Raw genomic sequence first — 19422 nt, forward strand, 5'->3', positions numbered from 1 at the left:
TATGAGATTGGGTTGATGTCATTAAAATATGTTTTCTTCAATATCGGCCTCATGCACGGGATCGATTTGGGAGGAGAGGTGTACCCATTTCTCACAAGTCAACAATAAATAATCTTCTTATTAGGAGTAAATTGTCGTATACGTAGTCATATTTGGACAGCCGAATATTTTCTGAGGTGGTACACGATGTAAAAAGTTTGAGAGACGCTGCTGTAAGTACCTCACACAGCTGCACTTCTAACTACACAAACTTACCCTTTTAAGCTTTTCGTATGTCTGTGCAGGTGTTCGGCAAACCTTTTTAAAGTCAGTGTGGAGCAATGATTTCACCGTACAGGAAACTTTATTTTAAACTGTAAAAGACAGGCTCGTATCTAAGTTTAGCAGGTTGATCTCCGAATGTGTCAAGGACATTAAACTTGTAGTTTTTAGTGTAAAGTCACCACATTGCAGGCATTAAGTTTCCAACATTGCTTATTCGCTTTCTGAAAATAGATGAATGCTTAAAATACATATTAGAAAACGAAAACTGCACTGTGGTATTCGGCCACAGGAGAGCAGTCTCTCTAGAGGGGCCACAGTTAATATCGGCTGGATCAAATGTCAGAGTTTTGCCTGTTGTAGGAAGTTTTACTGCTGACGAACAAACTGTACCTGAGAATGTTTAGTTTAACGCAGCATAAATTACATTCAGTAGTTGTTGAGGGGAAGGTATCTTTGTCAAACTGTAAAATGTTTTGAAGGTTTCAGTTTGAGTCACTATGCGGTGTTAAATGTGATGTGTTCTGCTTATTGATACATCACTGTGCAGAACGACGTGTGTGCAGCGTCTGCTGAAGGAGGAAAGTGTCTGTGCTCGCCCAGTGTCTAAGATTTAGAGTAAAACTCTTTGTATCTGCAGAGGGAGCAGACTCTCAATCACTGACTGAATAGTGCCTTCTGTGTTTGTTTTTTTGTGGCCACTTTAGATTCTCCTTCTCACTTGTGTGTGAGCAGATTCAGTATTCAGTTGGTTGCAATCTGCAGCATCACCACTAGATGTCACTAAATTCTACACACTGGACCTTTAAAGTTAGGGTAGGTGATTCACTTCAAAGCTTTTTTTGGTGATTTGTTGAAGGTCTTTTTACATCCTGACAGAAGTTAATAGATCCGATTATTTGTTACAGGTCTGTAATGAACTCTTCCAATCGTTTCATTGGACAGATAAAATGCTTGGCTGCGCGCTCTCTTGCCACTTTCTCCAATGTTAACTACCCTAACTTTAAAGGTACCCTGTGAACAGAGGTTATATTTGAATTTGGTTGAATCTTTGAGGTCTAACAAACGTCTCAAGTGAATTTCCCCCTTCATAAAAACATTTGTATTTTTAGTATTTTAAAATTTGGCATTGTTTACATCCGTGTTTACCTGCTTTTCTTCTTCTTCTTCTTCAATGACTTTGGTGCGTCACCACGATCAGTGCGACACCATTGTCATAGACAAACGGCTCCATAGCACTATAGAGGTAAAAAATAAATAAAAGCCCATTCAGGGCTTTAGGGAACCATTAAAGTGTTTAGTCACATAAATTTAGGCGTTGCAGAGATTAACGCAGAGGTGTTGCTGCTGTGAAACAATCAGAAAACAACATTATTTCTTTTCATGACCATTGCTCCCTTTCCCCACTTCACTCTCTAGCTCACTTGACCACCACAGTGTGACACCAGTCTCTCCAGAAGTTTCCCCCTAGCCTAAATGGAAACACCTCCACTCACATGAATGACTGACTTAGTGTGAAAACACCCTAACACATACCAGCAGGTTTCTGAGTCATCATAAATCGACAGTGGGTTTTAACTCAGGAAGAAGGAGTAGATGTCATTTTAGGAGTCTATTATTCAAAGCAGTGTATTTTTAGTCTTGAAACGTGTCATAATGAGTCAATAATCATGCAGAAATACAGGATTTTTTGCGAGTGATGCAACATTTGCTGGCACAAGCACAAACTTGAGGCTCTGCTGCTTTTTTTCCAGCTGTGCTGTGTATAAATTAAATCTGAGTATCTCTGAGTTTTGGACTGTTGATCAGACAAATAAAGCAATTTCATCTTTCATCATAGGCTCACTAAAATAAAATGATCATTCGTTGCGACCCTTGCAGCCTGTCCGACCTCCTATGAGCTGTTCACTCTCTTCAGTACATCACTTAACATGCACACTGTTCAAACTTTATCTACTGCCTGCTGTGCCACTCACTCCTATCAGTCAGTTAGGGTATTTTTAACTGCCCTTAATGCTCCTGAACTGAGAGTCCGCTCTGTGCATTAGCATAATGCAACTTCAGTGACAGCGAGTGATTACGCCGGGGATGATTTTGTTGAGTGTAAATGTGAAATCTGATTATCCTCTATGGTCTGAGCTCGGCAGAGGGAGGAGGGCAGGAGACAGGGAGAGAGGGAGGGAGGGAGGGAGGAAGAGAGAGGGAGAGAGAGAGGGAGAACGAGGTTGGCTGGAGGAGAGATTCAGATGGGAAGGAGGGGTTAAGATAGCAATGTGCTGAGCCAATGGCTTTTGCACAGAGCAGCTGGCTGGCATCAGGACGGGACAGGCCGCTCTGAGGAAGGATACCTTGAGGACGGCTCTTCTCTGCTCGCTGTAGGACACTGAGGGTGACTTCCAGGAGGTGTTCATGGGATGCACTATCTACGCAGCCAGCCCTAAGGCCCTGCCCGCCGACGAGGCCCCAGGCCAGGACAGATATTACCAGCTCCCCCACTACCGCCACCCTCATGGTAACTGCAGTCAGAGGATAGCAGCCAGCAGAGTCAGGTCAGTCAATACCACACAGGAAGTGCACTGAATACTTGTCATGAGTTGAGGCTGACAAGTTGACTCCAGGCTCAGTTAATGGCACTGATTGCATCTGAGCCAATCACAGAGGAGGAGATGTAGAGAGTAAGAGAGAGGTGTTGGAACTAGGACGGAGAAGTAACTTGTAAAATACAAAGATATTTTACTCTTTAGTCAGCAGTAAATAGACGTCTTCTCTACACCTGCAGCTTGGACACAGGTTTATGATTAAGATGTTGCTTACTGCTGAATATAATCCACCTCTGTAGCAGCGTTTGGACTGTGATTAAGTCACACGAGCACCGTGCACATACTGAATCTCATCCTGAGTATAACAGCCTCCTTGAAAAAGTGCTTCTGTCTCTTCAGCTGAGAGCCTGGACGCTCTTTAACATGACAGACGACTGATGCTGGAGGATTTGCTGAATGTTGTGAACAGCTCTGTATACCGAGAGAGGAGGGATTCTTAGTACTGGTACTGCAGAGAGGACTGCAGCTTTATACATTATTGTTTGTTCAGTCTACAGTGACAACATTCGGTTACACACACACACACACCCAGTGATGCAGTGTAGCAAAGTTACACTTCTACTCTTCTACACTATCTCAGAGGAAAACTCAGTACTCTTCATTTCTCTGCATTTATCTACAGCTGTAGTTACATCTCAGATCAAGTTTTTACATGTAAAACATGTGATGCATTATAAATTAAACTGTATAACAGTATATTCATTAGTTAAAATTAGCTCCACCTAACCACATAAATGCATCAATAATAACATTTTAAATAATATGAAAAGAGAATTTACAGAATATATGGAAGGACTTTTGATGAGAATAATATATATTTTATTTATATTATAATTTATTAGGTTACTTATATTATTATTATTATGAATCTGCAAAGTAACTAGCAAAATGTAGTGCAGTAGCATAAAATGGAAAATACTCAAGTAAAGGAGAAGACGTTTGCACAAGAAAAGTACTTAACTACAGTTTTGCAGTATTTTCATTTAATGTTACTTCACTCCACGTCAGAGGGGAAACATTTATTTGGCAATTTTAGTTACTAGTGACTTTGCAGATTCAGATTATAATACAAAATATTATTTATTATATATATCAACAAATAAAGTATGCCTTATTATTATGAATTAAGATACTACGTCATATATAAATAATATAGTATATATGTTATATAGTTATATAGTTGAAATTAGCTCCGCCTTTACTACCTGCAACATTAAAGTGATGTTAATGCATCAATACTTATCCAATAATGTAATAAATAGTACTCTTACATAGGGCATTCTGTCCTATCAGTACTTTTACTTTTGCTACTTTAAAGCCACACTGTTTAATCTTTATACATAAGAGTTTCTGCACCGCTATTTTATGATCCGCATCAACTCTCTGTGATTCACAGAGTTTCCTGATGGACAGTGAAGTAAACTGCTGTGAACCGTAGCTGCTGTTAGCCAAATGTTCAGATCAGTTCGTAAGCCAGGCTATGAGCTCAGAGCACCAGGGGAGAAAGTTTTCAGTCGCGGGGCACAGGATAAATGCTGACAGGGTTGTGCCAGAACAGGAGCTGGGCAAGTGAGCAATGTAACTTAGCTCAGCAGCGTCTATGGACGTAATGACAGAGGAGAAAAGAGTGATCGAGCTGGAAGCCTTTGAATGAGAGTAAATCTGGGACTGACTTTTAGTCGCTGGGGAGAGCTTTGTGAAATTAAAAATAATTTTAAAAAACGCCAAGCTGGGCTTCTTATCAGCTGGCTTGTGCAATTTCTAATCATAAGTAATATAAACAGAACAGAAATACACGTGTACAACTGTAAATATTTATGTCAGTGGTATTGCAGTCTGAAACTGGGGGGTGTTAAATAGCAAATTACTCACTTATGTAGTGTATTTTAATACTAATAGTACTTTTTACATTTTTAAATGCAGGACTAGTAAACTAGTAAGTGTATTTCTGTAGTATAACATTGCTACCTTTACTTAAGTAAAATATCTAAATACTGAGTATAAGTACCTCAGATTTGTACTTGAGTAAATAGCTGCTGTGTAATCCCCTGGAAGTGTGTGTGTGTGTGTGTGTGTGTGTGTGTGTGTGTGTGTGTACACACAGCCCACACTGGGCTATAGGTAAGCTCAACCCACCTCACACACACACACACACATGAACACACACACGAACACATGCAGGACACACACTTGTGAGGCGGTTCCAGCTCCGTCAACACGAGCTCAGCACGACTTTAATGATCCGTGCTTAAGTTTATTTATTTATTTATTATTTATTTATTTTCGTCGATAACTTAATTAAAATGATTTAACCGAGAAATGCAAAGCAGAGCTGAGGAGTTCACCGGAGCTACGAGGCGACAACACGGCGGAAAAAAAGTCGCGGCTGCCCGTGAAGCTACAGGTAGGAGCCGTTCACCGTTAAGTTACCTGCAGGAACCGGTGGGCTTCCGCTAGGACTTTCAAAATAAAAGCACCGATGATGCTATCTGGGTGTTAATTGACAAAACAGCAGGATATGTTTTTTAAAAAAAAATGTAGTAGGTGAGGTGTAGTAATATATTAACACCAAATATTAGTATTATGAAGGTGCATGCTGAAATTCATGAACGCAGAGAGTGGTATAGGATATATGCCAGTGATTATTTTTTAAATCAAAATCACAATAGAGGCGGAAATTAATTATGTTATATGTGAAATTTAACATCCACCAATTTCCTTTTGCACTAATCTAGACTATATGTGTTGTTTCTAAATGTGAATTAATTCCCGCTTTTATTTTGAGGAAAATTGCTTAATTTCCGGGCTTCTTTTGACAAGCTTAACGCCCTTTTCTCAGAGTAAAAACTGGCAACGTTTATTAAAAAAGACAAGTGTTATAGATACACATACATTTCAGGAATAAAGTGTTCATCTAGGTATGTTTAAAGTGATTGAAAATATGAGTAAAGCCTGATGACTTGAAGCCATGTATTGCTTTCTGTCTTATACCTTGCACGAGTCTGTGACATTACTTAAATTAAACAGGACCTGCTACTTCCCAAAAGAAGGTGTATGCATAAATGATTTACACTCTATGAAACTATGTATTTTCCTTGTTCTGAACTCTGTGAAATCCCGTCTGGATTTCACACTGAACAGTGTTATTATTGTGCTCCAAATAGTCTCTTTCGGTGAGAGGAACATTTGGAGCCTTGTGCCACACTTGTGTCATCAAAGGCTGTTTTGAGGTGCTTGCACAATGGGGAGGTTATTTCAGAAAGTCTCAAGCAGTGCAGAGTGCAGAGTCCAAAGGCTGTTTGCGGCTTCACAGACTGTCTGTGTCTGTGTGAAAGACCAAATAAAGATAATACACAACAACAGCAACAAGGGCAGTGGTGTAACGGCCTCTGGAGAAGCAGGCATACACCCCAGTTTTGGGGATAAACAACCTTTGTGACGTGTAAGGCTATTCTTGCAAGTTTAGCTCACTCTGTAGCGTTTGCACATTGTCACTTTACTTCTGCTATTTCGCTTCAGGGATCATTTTGAAATCAACACGAGCCACAGAAGAGGTGCAGATTTTGCAACAAACGCTGGCCCAAAAACCTTATGAGGCAATTATATGATTATGCATAATTACACATATATTTTCACCATCCTAGAAAATTAAAATCAGCTCGCAGAACACTGATGAACAATGTGGGATTTAGAGGTGGGTATAGTCAGTGCATACTGGAAAATAAAGCAGGTATACTCTGTGTATCCTGCATCACACCGTTGAGTTAAGATGCACAAAACTCTAAAATGATGTCTAGTGTAGGTGTTAAATATCTATGGCACTTATTTTGGATGTCTTTCTTAATTTTCTCTTAGACAAACCCACCTTCAGCTTTTCAGGTAAATTAAAGCTCTACCTCTACAAACTCACCGTAAACAAAGCGGTCTGTCTGCCAAGACAATCCTATACAAAAAGAGTCCTACATTAATGTTTCTTTTAGCTCATTTGCCGCAGCACATTTAGGTAAAGTCATTGGCTGTTAGTTACCTTCACTAGCTTGTACTTTATGCATACAGGATGTGGTATAACACTTGTAACAGATATAGAAGCGCTTATCCTCAGAAATATACTGAAGACTGTGAAAGTAAAAATAATCAAGCAACAACAACAACAGCTAAATGGCACAGGGCTACAGGGAGATGAGTAACTGGAGGCAGAGAGAGTGCAGTGACTCCTCAACAATCCCAGTGGAAAAACCTTAACAAGATTACAGTTTATTGGATTGGGGCATGTCTTGTGACAGCACAAAGTGTTTGTCTCCTGAGATGAAGAAGAAAAAGGACATGGAGGAGGAGGAGGAGAGGCTTTTGACTAGAGCAGGACAGATCCAACAGAAGAGCAGGGGGCATCAAGGAAGTTCATTTTGTAGTTTACCATCTACTGACCTGGGTCATACATGTGGGTAGTGTTGCTATAAGGCCAAACTTGTGTCTGCTGTGTGTTTGGACAGGTTAATCATCATTTCTGTTTGCGGAAATAGAAAAAGCTTTGACCATCAGACCACTGTAGCTATCCACCTCAAGTGTTTACACTGCAGCTCGCATCCAGTTCAAGACTCTGGTTTTAGTTTGTAGTGTATAAAGGGAACTCCTCCTGGTTTTCAGAAAGAAGTCTCCGGTTCTGCACTGACTTAAACTGGCTCTGCCACCCGTACGCTCAGGACAATCCAAACTTTTATCGTCTGTTGTTCCCCTGTTGGTGGAACATCCTACCAGCTCCTATCAGATCAGGGCTGCCCATCTCTACCGTCAAGAAGCTCCTGAAGACCTCCAGCTCCTCAAACAGTATCTCCTCTCTGAGCAATACCCACAACTGGACATGCTAAATTATCCCCTTCTACCTGTGAGTTTAAAGAAAATAAGACTAAACAGGACGTAAAAACAATGCCCCTAAATGTAATCCAGGTTTCTGCAGAATGATCCAATACTGTTGTCCTTGTTTGGTGATGACGTTGGATGTGATGGTCGGTGCACCCAGAAAACAAGAGTTACATTTGCCTAGTTGGGACTGGTGTTTTCTGAACAGTTTCCAGCTAAATGCAGAAAGGACCCGTAAAAAGCAGTAGTTTGTTTAGTAATACAGTGAGGGGGCTCATCAGGCTCTTTCCTGAATGTATTTTAAACTGCTTATTTACCTTAGACATGTGTCAATCTGGTTTTCTCTGTTTCAGATCAGCAGGAAGACTAAAATTTAAATAACGTATTTCAAGTGGTTCAAGTTCAAACAATACAGAGGTTGTGTTAATATTTATTCTTTATTTTTGAGCATTTGTTTAGTTTAACTTCCTGCAAACTTGGAAAACTAAACATCTTCATGGCAAAACAGAGAATGTTTGTGTCAGTGACTGGGGACACCAGGGTCAGTGTGTGTTTCATAAAGTTTTTAGCAAAGCTTGTGAAACCATAGAGCCGTCCAAAGTCTGTTCCCTGAGCCGTCAGACCTGGACACAGTGTGGTGTCAAAGAATTCACAGCTGTCCAGGTCAAAGGGTATAAAGACTGTTTTGTTTTTCAGTACCTAAACTAAAAATAATGTGTCAGACTCTCTCATAAAGGTTTTGCATCTCTGCAAACTGGTTTTCATATGAAAATGAACCAGTAGCTGTCTGGAAGGCAGGAAATGAATCTCAAAAGTCGTTTTATGCTTTTAAAAAAGAGCCGGCAGTTATGTAAATATATGTAGATGATTTGCATAACGTGCAGTGCTACTGGTATGGTCCTCGAAAGCTTCCCACATGTAAAAACAGCTTTGCATAAAACACTTCAGATTTCATTCAGAAATATGCTTTGTCCAAATGTATTGACTTATCACCACTGACAGTAGAAAGAATGGACGGCGTAGGCGTGACGTCACCCAAATGTCCAAAATCCTTGGCTCTGGCTGCCACCAAGGTGGGCTCAATGACGCCCGGGTACTTAAACAAGCCATCTGTAACAGCACCCACCTGTCAATCAAAGTGTCCACACCGTTAATTCTGCATAACGTTAAGCCTTAATATAATTTAAGCTGTCAGTTATATATAAATTCACCCTCAGTACAGTCATGAACGGGGAAATTAGCTACAGAGACCAAAACAGTTTTTTGTACCAGGCTGTAAACATGTTTATTTCTGCTGTGAAGTCATTTTAATATGGGGACTTATGGAAATTGACTCATTCTGTAGCCAGCCTCAAGTGTACGTTTTAGGAACTGCAGCTTTTGACATTGGCTTCTCTTCACAGCCATGGAGGTTGCCGCTTGCTTATTACTCATGAAAAATGTTTTACAGAAAATCCAGCCTAATATTTTATGTTAAGGATGTCTTTATTTGCCAAAGTTGACCAATTTTAGAGAATTCTATAAGTAACAATTTATTTTAATGATTTTGTTTTTATCAAAATACTCCAACCAAACCATTTCCTCACAAAGAATAGCCAAGCACGGCTACGAGCACCCCTGCTGAACATTGTTTAAAGTGAACTGCAACAGCACCACAAGGCTCCATTGTGGCCTTAGACCCACATCTGGGATCAGATACCCCTCCTGAATCCTTTAACCTCAGGCTTTAGGTGAAAAGACCACACAAACCCTTTATTTATGTCTTACAATAGGCTCTTCACCTCCTATTCACCCCCCCTGTGATCACAGATAACCTGTCAGATGTAAAGCCTCAAGGACCAGGAAGCCCCTGTTGTTTGAACAGGTCAGCGGCTGACATGAAGCTTCTGGCCAATTAGAGATAATACATTGGAAACTGCATGCGGGGGCCTATTTCCATCAGCACCTGTAATTATACCAGGGCAGGTGGTAACGACTTCCCCTCTCCCAGAGGAAAATATGGCACAGGGCAGGTGGGTGTTTGTGTTTGTGTATGTGAGAAAGAAAGAGAGAGATTTAGAGAGGGAGAAACACAACAGATTGTTGAAAGCTTTCCTGTAGCTGTGTCGCTTCATGACAACACTGCAGGGCATTTATAGGATAACAGCAGCTTTATTATTCTTAGTTATATAGATCCCAAACTAAGGAGGGGTATTTCTGCTGTTGCCAGGATGGTAAGGATATTAGTAGTTTATATATATATGTTTATTTTGTTGTTTATTGGGTTACACTAGGTGACACTGTGTTTTTGTCACTATTATAGGTTTTTGTTTCACTTATTTATATTTGGTTATATCGCAGTTCCTCGACTTTATTCACACTGTGAGACTTTAAATTGTTGTTGTTGTTTTTGTGTGGACCCCAGGAACACTAGCGGCCACTTTTTTTGGAAGCTAATGGGGATCTGAATAATGAATAAATGCATATACCAACATATTGTTGAGGAAGAAAACAAAAATTGGATTACAAATTGGTGTGTTGGTGTATTCACAGATAAGCTACCAGCTGTGATACAGCTAGGCTGACTGCACAGTACATGCACTGACCTGACACAGCTTTAACACATGAACGTCATTGGTGGCAATTAAGAGTGTGTGGAAAATAGCTATCAAGGGAGCAGAGAATGTGAGACAGTTAATTACTGAAGTTGTAAGTGTAGTGACTGAACTCCAAACTCAGTAGATGATGCGGTTTTCTTGGCACATTTTCCATTAAAACAAGAATAACACTTTCAAGTAAGAATCGTCTGTTCCCGTCGCCTACCAACGTAGACTAAAACACCTGGTGCCCATCAGTAATTAGCACAACACAAAAAAACAAAAGTCCTCCTAGTGGTTAAATCAAAATATACACACATGTGGCTCCTACAGATAGCTAAAATGATGGTGGTAAATAAACAGTTCGTTAGGGCACATTCAGACAGAATCCGTCACTCATTCATTTTAGTGAGGGTAGCGTGTTTTGTGCTGAAATGTCTAAACTCTGATACTCTACCTGTTGTGTTCTGGCTTTGTTTATTTCATGTACCCAGCTTCTAAATCTGAGCAAAATAGAGACACGAAGAAGTTTAATTTGGTTTGAGAGAGGGTGAGCTCTGATCGAGAAACATATACAGTGAATGAGAGTGAGTGAGCACCAGCCTCGAGAAAGACGGTTAATCAGCGAAATAAAAAGTTATTTTCCAATTGTTTCACAGCAGTTATGTTTAACCCAAATGGATAAATATCACTCCAAGCAGTCCAGCCACACACCTTCGGTTAGCCGTACGGCAATTCACCACAGCGCCTGAATTGCTGCCCTTCCAAGCATGTAGGAGTAACTATACTACAGAAATAGTCCCTTTCTAGAGCCAGTGTGTGGCTTGCACTCTCTGGGCTATGGTGGAAACATGGTGGACTTTGTGGAAGAGGATCTGCAGCATCTGCAGATATAAAAGGCTCACATCACTCCCATATTTTCTGCTTTACGCTGGCTTCCCATCAAGTCTAGGATTCGTAGTATAGTACTTGTTGGCACATACAGAGCCCTGCATGGTCACTTAGATCTTCTGACCATGACTGAGAACTAAAGGTGATCGTGTCTTTGGCTCTTCCTCCTCGTCTATTTTAGCTTTTATGAGGCAGCTCAAAACCTATTTATTCAAACGGGCCTTTCTCTCGCCTGCTGTATAATGTCTTCATGTTCTGTTATTGTTCTCTTATAGTCAGTGGTCATGTTAAATAAACTGTTGACATAGTTAGCTAAAGGTAATGGCTAAAAGCATAAAGGATAACAAGGCTTAAACCTTGACAATTCAGTTGTCTAAAAAAGCATTGTAACAATATCCATTTTTATATAACTGTGTTTGAACATCCAGTTCAATAGAGCACATTTGAAACATGACCGGCAGTGCTTTGCGAAGGGTTATGCAGTCTAGTCGAGTGATCAAGATCACTCATCTGGTTTTCCGTTGCTTTTGAGGCCTCGCTGTAAACGAGGAGGTTGCTGGGCTTGTTTTTTTCCCCTCCAACAGGAAAACATTTACTGCCATCCATTTCAAACTGTACTCAAAACAACTTCAGTAAGCCCTTAAAACGACCTGAGCCACATAATCCAACGCGGTGCAATGCTGTGATTTGGAGTGTTTTCATACAAGTGTGTTGCTCTACTTGTTGTCAGTCACTCACCACCCACGGGAAGTAAACATCCCCTCATCTTACCCTTGGTTTCTTCTTCTTTTTGTATCTGTAATTTCAAGATATGTTTGGTGCTGAAATGTTTCAGAGTGTATTTTAAAATATGTTTGAGTCAGCTCACAGCGGCACATCAGGTCAGCCATCTGCGCAACCTCTGAGGTGCTCTATTTCTTTGTAGACATCTGGGTGCGAGGAGACACTGACCTCATTTACACAAGCACAGGAACGCAGCTTCATATTGCTGAGTGCAGCTTTTTAACGTAGTGTAAACCAGCAGAATCAGACTTTAAACGTTGCATCACCCCGCCGTGTTGATTTTTGAAGACAGAGTCCACTTGTTTGCCCCATAAACCTTTTGAGAAGACCTCTCTCTCTCTCTGTCTCTCTCTTTGAAGCTAAAAACAAACATTACATGAACGTCCAGCGGAGCGATGCCTGCTGTTAACGTAGAGCTGTGTGTTTGTGTGTTTTAGGGCCAGGAGCATGACTGAGCAGCAGGAGCAGAGCGAAGAAACAGGCCTGCTCTCGACACAGGACCTGGACCCCTCCAAGCACGACGACGACGCACACGGCCACTTCAGGCAAATCTCACACACACACACACACACACACACACACACACACACACATGCTCTTCTGCAACACTTGTTGTCTTTCTGTGCTCTTTCCCCCCTCCACCTAACACACCATCTGTATCCTGTGCATGGTCATGGGTTACAGCCCTAGGAGATTTATTTTCACAGTACTTATTTTCTGCTTTTATTTCAGCTGTATTTGATGTCAAACAATGGTCAGACACACGCACGCACGGACACAAAGAGACCACAAACAGAGATTTACAAAGGACGTTTTTGCTTTGCAGAGAGAAGACATGTGATTTGAAATTTTTAACAGTGTTTTCATTAATTTCAACATATTTTTCTGTACTGGTTTTGATCGTGGGTGTGTCTGCAGACAGAATGTGCGGTGTGTTTGAGTGTTATATAAGAAGGATTTGAGGCAGGAGCAGCAGTGTAATCCTGGAGAATCTGTACTGGGATGGGATTTAGCACTGAAGCGTGATGTGTGTTAGTTCACTCAGTGAATGGGAGGGACTTAAACGCTTTATGCACATGTCAGTCTTGAACTTGCAGCACCCAGTAAGCAGTGCGTGCAACTTTTATCCTCTCCCAGCGCCAAACTCACCTCAACAGTCCTCCTGTTGCTGCGTGCAATAGTTCGCGTTGTTTACACGAGTATTGAGTGAGCTGCTTTAATTCATTTATGGCCACGGCACGGCGGGAAAACATCAAAACAAGCCAACAAATATACTTTCACCAAGTTGTTATGGCGGATTAGTTGGCAAACAGTTGAGTGTTTACACAGCCAAGACACACAAAGATTGATTTTGAATTACATCTCTGCAATATTCATTCAGATATTTGTTTATTGGGAAGGTACTCGGTTTTCAAATTTAGGGTTTCGACATTCGTTTTTATTTATACACAATATTTAAAGGTGTGTCTCCATTTACTGAATATGTCATATGTGGAATATAATATACATAACTATGGCCGGCTTCCAAATCTGTGCCTGGCTCAAAATTTACACTGCATCATAGTGACACAAAGAAGTTTAATTTGGTTTGTGTCCGATGGTTTCAGAGAGAGGGTGAGAGAGAGCACTGGTTGAGAGACATAGACAGTGATTGAGAGTGCAGGAGTGCCCGGCCTCGATAAAGTCTGATTGTTTCTCAGTGGTTACGTTCAGCACAAACAGACACATTTGATCCTGTCTGAATGAACCCTTAATGTCTGCTGTTTGTATGTTGATTGGCTGTACACGGAGGTGATCAAATAACAGAAGTGTACTGTTTCTTTACAAAGTCTAAACTCAAGAACCCGCTTGAAAGTTTCTGTACTTTCTCTCATCATTCCTGCCGTTTTTTGTGTGGATACTTTGTCTCATTGTGACTCTATCCACCTCTGTCGGCACTCTCAGTCCCATTTTCTTCTCCTCTAGCTAAATTATTGACTGGGAGTCCACTTCTACACTGGCCACCGATGGGAGGTGTTCGCTTTCTAATTTAGGATTCAATTTAGGATTCTTTGAGCTTGTAATTAGTTTCACTATTCAGCCTCACAGCCAAGGGCACTGAGATACTCTGACAAAGGCACATGCGCATACATATAACCACACACACACACACTTCGCTCCTGGCGTATAAGCTAAAACACGGGTTTTGTTTGATTTCCAGACCACAGTTGTTGTTGCTTTGTGAGGATTTTTGGGTTATTACACCTTGTTATACTACATGTACACGATGTGATCCACCTGGAAAACCAACTTATTTTTGCTGCTGTCAAGCTGCTTTAGTGATTTTTATGTTTTTACTTCACCTGGTAGTTCCTCCCGAGCCTGTGAATTCATTACTGAACCCTCTGAATGATATCCAAGATAAACCTCAAGTGACGTTTTACTGAAGCTTCACCAGCTGTCCATCATTTCCTTGTGTCATCCCAGCACGACCTTGTGTACACCCTTTACCTTGACACACCGCATTCACGGGATTGTGATGTGGGATTTGCCTGTAGCTGTTTTTTTCTTCCTCACCTGGATGTAACTACCAGCAGTATTGATTGAGATCTGGATATATTGTATAAGAGACAGATGGAGAGCGAGGAATGAGGACTACAGAGCCCACAGTCCCCACAGAGCCGCCTGTGTTTTTAATAATCACTCTCCTCTCCCCACCTGGGAGTGCAGCGCCACTGTGGATCCTATTTATAGGCAGCAACCAGCAGGCAGAGAAGCACACATGCACTATTGTTCATAACATGGTCACGAGATAATGGGTTTTCTCTTCTAGGAGGGTAAGTATAATGAGGAAAGGGATAGGACGTGCAATAATTAAATGTTGGAAAGGTTAAACGGAGGTGAGCTTTTGACTCCTCTGATCTGAATCGGCTGTTACTGATTTTGCTTATAGATCAATTATTCAATATCCTGCACTGAAATTGTGTATACCTTGTATTTTTCCTCATGTAACATCCATTTTGTAGTGTAGGGAGTAAATACCCCAAAATATGATGTTCTAGTGGAAAAACTAAATGAATAGGATAAAGAAAATTCTCATTTTTAGCTGTAACAGCAAGGAACAGATTATTTTTTTGCTATTTTTGGAGGTGTTGGAGGAGTCCAAGGTGGATTTTCTTGCTGGTGTTTTGAAGATAATGTGTGATGTCAAGTGAAGGGGATGCAGCATCACTTTGTCGTGAAGCTGTCCAGCAAATCCGGCAGGAGAGCTGGCATCGCCGTCGCAGCTGCACTACTGTAAACAGCCTCATCCTGCTCTTATACAACACACATGCATACACTCAGCAGGCAGCCATAGCATCTGTCAACCTGCTCTGATCTCTGACACTTTAACCCTGCCTGGGTGTTTTTCCAGCCTGAGTTGCAGATCTCTTTCTCTCTCTCGCTCTCTGTTGGTGTAAATGAAGTAGGAGATGATAGTAGTGTAACAATAGAGGCATAAAAATGAACGACCTAATGCTTGAAGACATATAGAGTCATATTACAGCTGGGCACAATGAAGCCACACACAGTGGCCGGATGGGCAGAATAACAACAATCCAATCCAATACATCAGCCGTGGAAGAATTTCTCCCTAATGTTTACTGCCATTATGTCAGTCAGCCGTATGTTAAACATGAACGTTCACTCTTGACCGTGGAAAAAATGGTCAATCCCAACTTAAAGAAACGCTACATAGAAGTTTGTATTTTTGTGATTTAACTCCCCCAGTTTCAGAGTGCAATACTTTGTTCCGATTACATCATTTATGATCAAAAACATCCAAACATCAAGTGCAACAACATAATACAGCAGCCAGCTAATATCACTTACTAGTCCAACAGCAAGAAGCCCAGCTCAGCGTCTGTCTTTCAGCCTTTTATTTCACAAAGCTCTTGCCAACGACTGAAAGTCACTGATTTACTTGTCTGTTGGCTTGGCCTCATTTTCTCTTCTTAGCTTCCTCCATCAACGTCCTCTTCAGACTTTTCGCCTCTGTCATTATGTCCATAGAGGCTGCTGAGAGCACAGTTACATTGCAAGCTTGCCCAGCTCCTGTTCGGGCACGATGCTGGCTCCACTCCCCGTCAGCATTACCCCACGACACCCTGGGCCTGAAAACCTCCTCTTCTTCTTCCCAGTGGTTCAAAACACCCGTGGTACAAACACTACCACTCCTCGGTGCTCTGAACTCATAGCTAGGTGAGCTAACAAAGTGAGCTAACAGCAGCTACAGTTGGCAGCAGTTTACTTCACTGTCCATCAGGAAACTCTGTAAATCACAGAGAGTTGAGGCGGAGCAGAACCTAAAAACATTTTCTCCATAAAATACCCAGAGCACAAAGTTACATTGTGTGAGAACAGACGTCCAAGTGACAGAGACACCATTCACCTGATTACAAGGCAGTGTAGCACCATGATTTTAAATCAGATGTTTCATTGGAGAAAAGTTTCACTATGTTGCTTTTTGGACCATATGTTAGCTTTTTAAGGAGCTTTCAACCATCAGCACACTGGAGTTTGCTCTGTTGTCACCACAGAGAAAGATTTGTTGTTTGTTGTAATGTTTTCATTCAAAGCACTTCCAGGATCCTACAACTTTTTGCCAAGAAGTCACAAGTCAAATTAAATCCCGAGATTAAATCACAACAACAAGTGAACTAGCCCCTGTCAACAGATCCGGCACCATGACAACTGAGCCTCTGATGAAGACATGTCATAAAGCTATTTTAAGTTAGACCTTGAGTGGAGATCGATTTCTCAAAGCCTTGTATGCATATAGTTTAGCTGTGTCTAATGTTTGCAGGTTATAATATCATGTATTAATATTTACATGTGGTGGATATTACAAGGCACGGACACAGGACTCAACTGCAGGACTCAGGAGGCAGATACAGGAGGTAACCGGTTTTTAATCACAGAGGTTCGGTACACGGGAGTTCAGTCAGGTAAGACAGGCAAACAATCCAAAGGACTAAGGCAAAAGCAGGGTCCAAAAACAGGCAAGGGTCGAAACCGGAAAGCACACTAGAGAAACGCTGGAAAGTGGGACACATGGTACACTAACAGTCTGGCACTGGGGAAGGGGAAACAAAGGGTTTAAATGCACAGGTGATTAGGGGCATGACAGACACAAGGCAGGAAACTAGGAGACTGGAGTAGGCGGAGCGGGGACTGACTGTGACAGTAGAAACTCTCCTGTCCAGATAGTGCTAATCGTATCTTTAGCAGCTTTCTCACAACTGATGCAGATAGCGCAGAAATCAGCATTTTCCCTGACACAATTATCCTGGTGTCATCATGTCAGACACCCCGGTGTTCAGACTTTCATCTACACTCCCATGAGAGGAAGAGTGACATGGAAGGAAGCAGCAGCAGCAGAGCCAGGGAGAGTTGTTCGGGGACAGAGGTCACACTATCTTCTTACCCGGAGGAGAGTCTCTGACACTGACAGTCCTGCTGCTATAAAGTCAACAGTGACGGGTATTTTAACATAATGGCACCTTGCTGTATGTGAGGACACCGATCGAGCAGAATACAAATGTGGTGCCTTTACGTCATGATGTCCCGGCTGGATCTCAGTGCAGCCATGCTGAGAATTACATTTTCATTTAATAATATTCTGGAGAAACTAGCGAAGATTAAATATTGGAAATGATTTTTCTATTTTTCACGTACTGCGTTTGCATGAGCGGAAAGTTTTAAAGTTCCAGTGTGTACGATTTAGTCACAGCTAGCAGTGTGGTTGGTGATTGCAACTTCCTCGCTTCACCCTCCTGTTCCCAGTGTGTTGGAGAAACTTTGGTAGCTGTGAATCACATAAAAGAAAACACAAAATCTATAGTCAGTGTTTAGTTTGTCCATTCTGGGCTTCTGTAGAAACATGACATGATTATACACTTGTTATGTATAATATATTCCACTTTTTTGTCATATTTGGCAAATAAAGCCTCCTGAAATCTCACACACTAGACCTTTAACAGACCTGTTTACAGCTTGTAAGGCTTTTCAAGATCATTAAGCTCTGTCTTCCTGTAGTTACTGTTGCTATTGAGCTTATTCTTGCCTCACATACTGAGGGTAAGATGACAATAACAGCAGATTTACCAGTAAAATTCTTAGTCATTTTAAAAAGAGCGTGTCTTTGATTGCAGACAGAAGTAAAGAAAAGCAGCTATCTGATTTCTAGAGTTATCAGAGTTGGTTGAAAAGGCTGACTGACTTTTTAAAGGTGGAGTATGTTATTAATCCTACATACCGCTGCTTTACTGTTTCCAGCTGACTCATTTTAAAAGGAGATGGTAATTTTTCTAAGCTATAGTTGCATTTGCCATGCAGAACATCAGCTATCTCACCAGCTGATGATTCATAGCGTAGACATGGAACTGAAGACAGCATTGTTATTGTATTGCAGAGTAGAGCTAGTTAGCCCTATTGCATTAAAAGCAGTGGTGGAAGAAGTACTGAAATATTTTACATAGCGTAATACCACAATGAAAAAGTCCTACATTCAAAATATTATTGAAGTAAAGGTAGGAAATGTACGGTCATAGATACTGGAATTATCTCTGATTCACTTATGAGTACATGTAAGCAGGGTTTCAATGTTGTCAGGGTAGAGCTAATTGTCTTAATCTAAGTATCATAAAATAGAAGTACAGTAAAGTACCTCAAAATAGTGCTTAAGTACAGTACTAAGGTAAAAGTACTTCTTTCTAAAATATTCATGCCGATGGGTTTGTCAAATGTCTTCCTGTCTCCTTCACATTATTCTTGCTGGACTCTGTTGGATTGAAGATATCAAGGCTCACTTTCCTCCCTCCGCTTGATGCGTTTCTCTGTTGCACAGTTTGAACAATGGCTTCCACAGAGCGGGATAATCCATCACGGCAAACATGAAACGGCAATTTAGTTTTTTGCCAGAGCTTCTGTTTTATCACTGAGCGCCTTGATAGCAGCGCTGCTCGCTGTCAATCACCTGCAGCAGCACTCACAGAGAGATACAGGAAGAAAGGGAAGTGTGTCAGGAAATAATCCCTCAAAAACATCTCGCCTTTCAGACTTCATTGTTGCACGCATGTCTTCTTCTTTAAAGCATCCAAACTGGGACAGCAGTTTATTTCAATGACATTTTCCTTAAAGGGCTGATTATTCTGTATTTGTATCTGCTGGGTGGTTCGGCCTGCATTAGCATTAGATGTGGGTATCATGCTGTGACATCTGCTGCACTGCTCTGACTATTCCTCCTGAGGCGAGCTTGATGCCAGTGTGTGTGTGTGTGTGTGTGTGTGTGTGTGTGTGTGTTCATGTAGCCTGACTATAAAAAGGAAAACACGGATAATCTCCCGGCTCGGTCGTTATTTGTTTTTAAACAACTCAATATTTATCTTTGATTATGTTGTTTTGCGACAGCCTTCGTCTCCCTGCAGTTATGC

The 19422-nt window shown here is 41.2% G+C and overlaps 1 protein-coding gene across 5 annotated transcripts in view; it reads left to right on the top strand.

Moving 5' to 3' along the window:
* Positions 1–2515: 2515 nt before the first annotated feature.
* gramd2aa (GRAM domain containing 2Aa) overlaps positions 2516–19422 on the top strand; it is a 31692-nt gene continuing 14785 nt past the window's right edge. Inside the window, exons 1-2 of one of the 5 annotated variants that reach the window (XM_027281830.1) lie at positions 2516–2810; positions 12406–12513. In XM_027281830.1, coding sequence (XP_027137631.1) covers positions 2671–2810; positions 12406–12513 — 248 coding nt within the window. In that variant the 5' untranslated portion in view covers positions 2516–2670. Of the gene's footprint in view, positions 2811–5036; positions 5266–9563; positions 9731–12405; positions 12514–19422 lie in introns of those variants that run through there. The other 4 variants (XM_019275775.2, XM_027281833.1, XM_027281832.1 and 1 more) reach the window with 4 other exon arrangements.

Source organism: Larimichthys crocea, chromosome VIII (assembly GCF_000972845.2).
Source record: "Larimichthys crocea isolate SSNF chromosome VIII, L_crocea_2.0, whole genome shotgun sequence".
NCBI classification, from domain to species: domain Eukaryota; kingdom Metazoa; phylum Chordata; class Actinopteri; family Sciaenidae; genus Larimichthys; species Larimichthys crocea.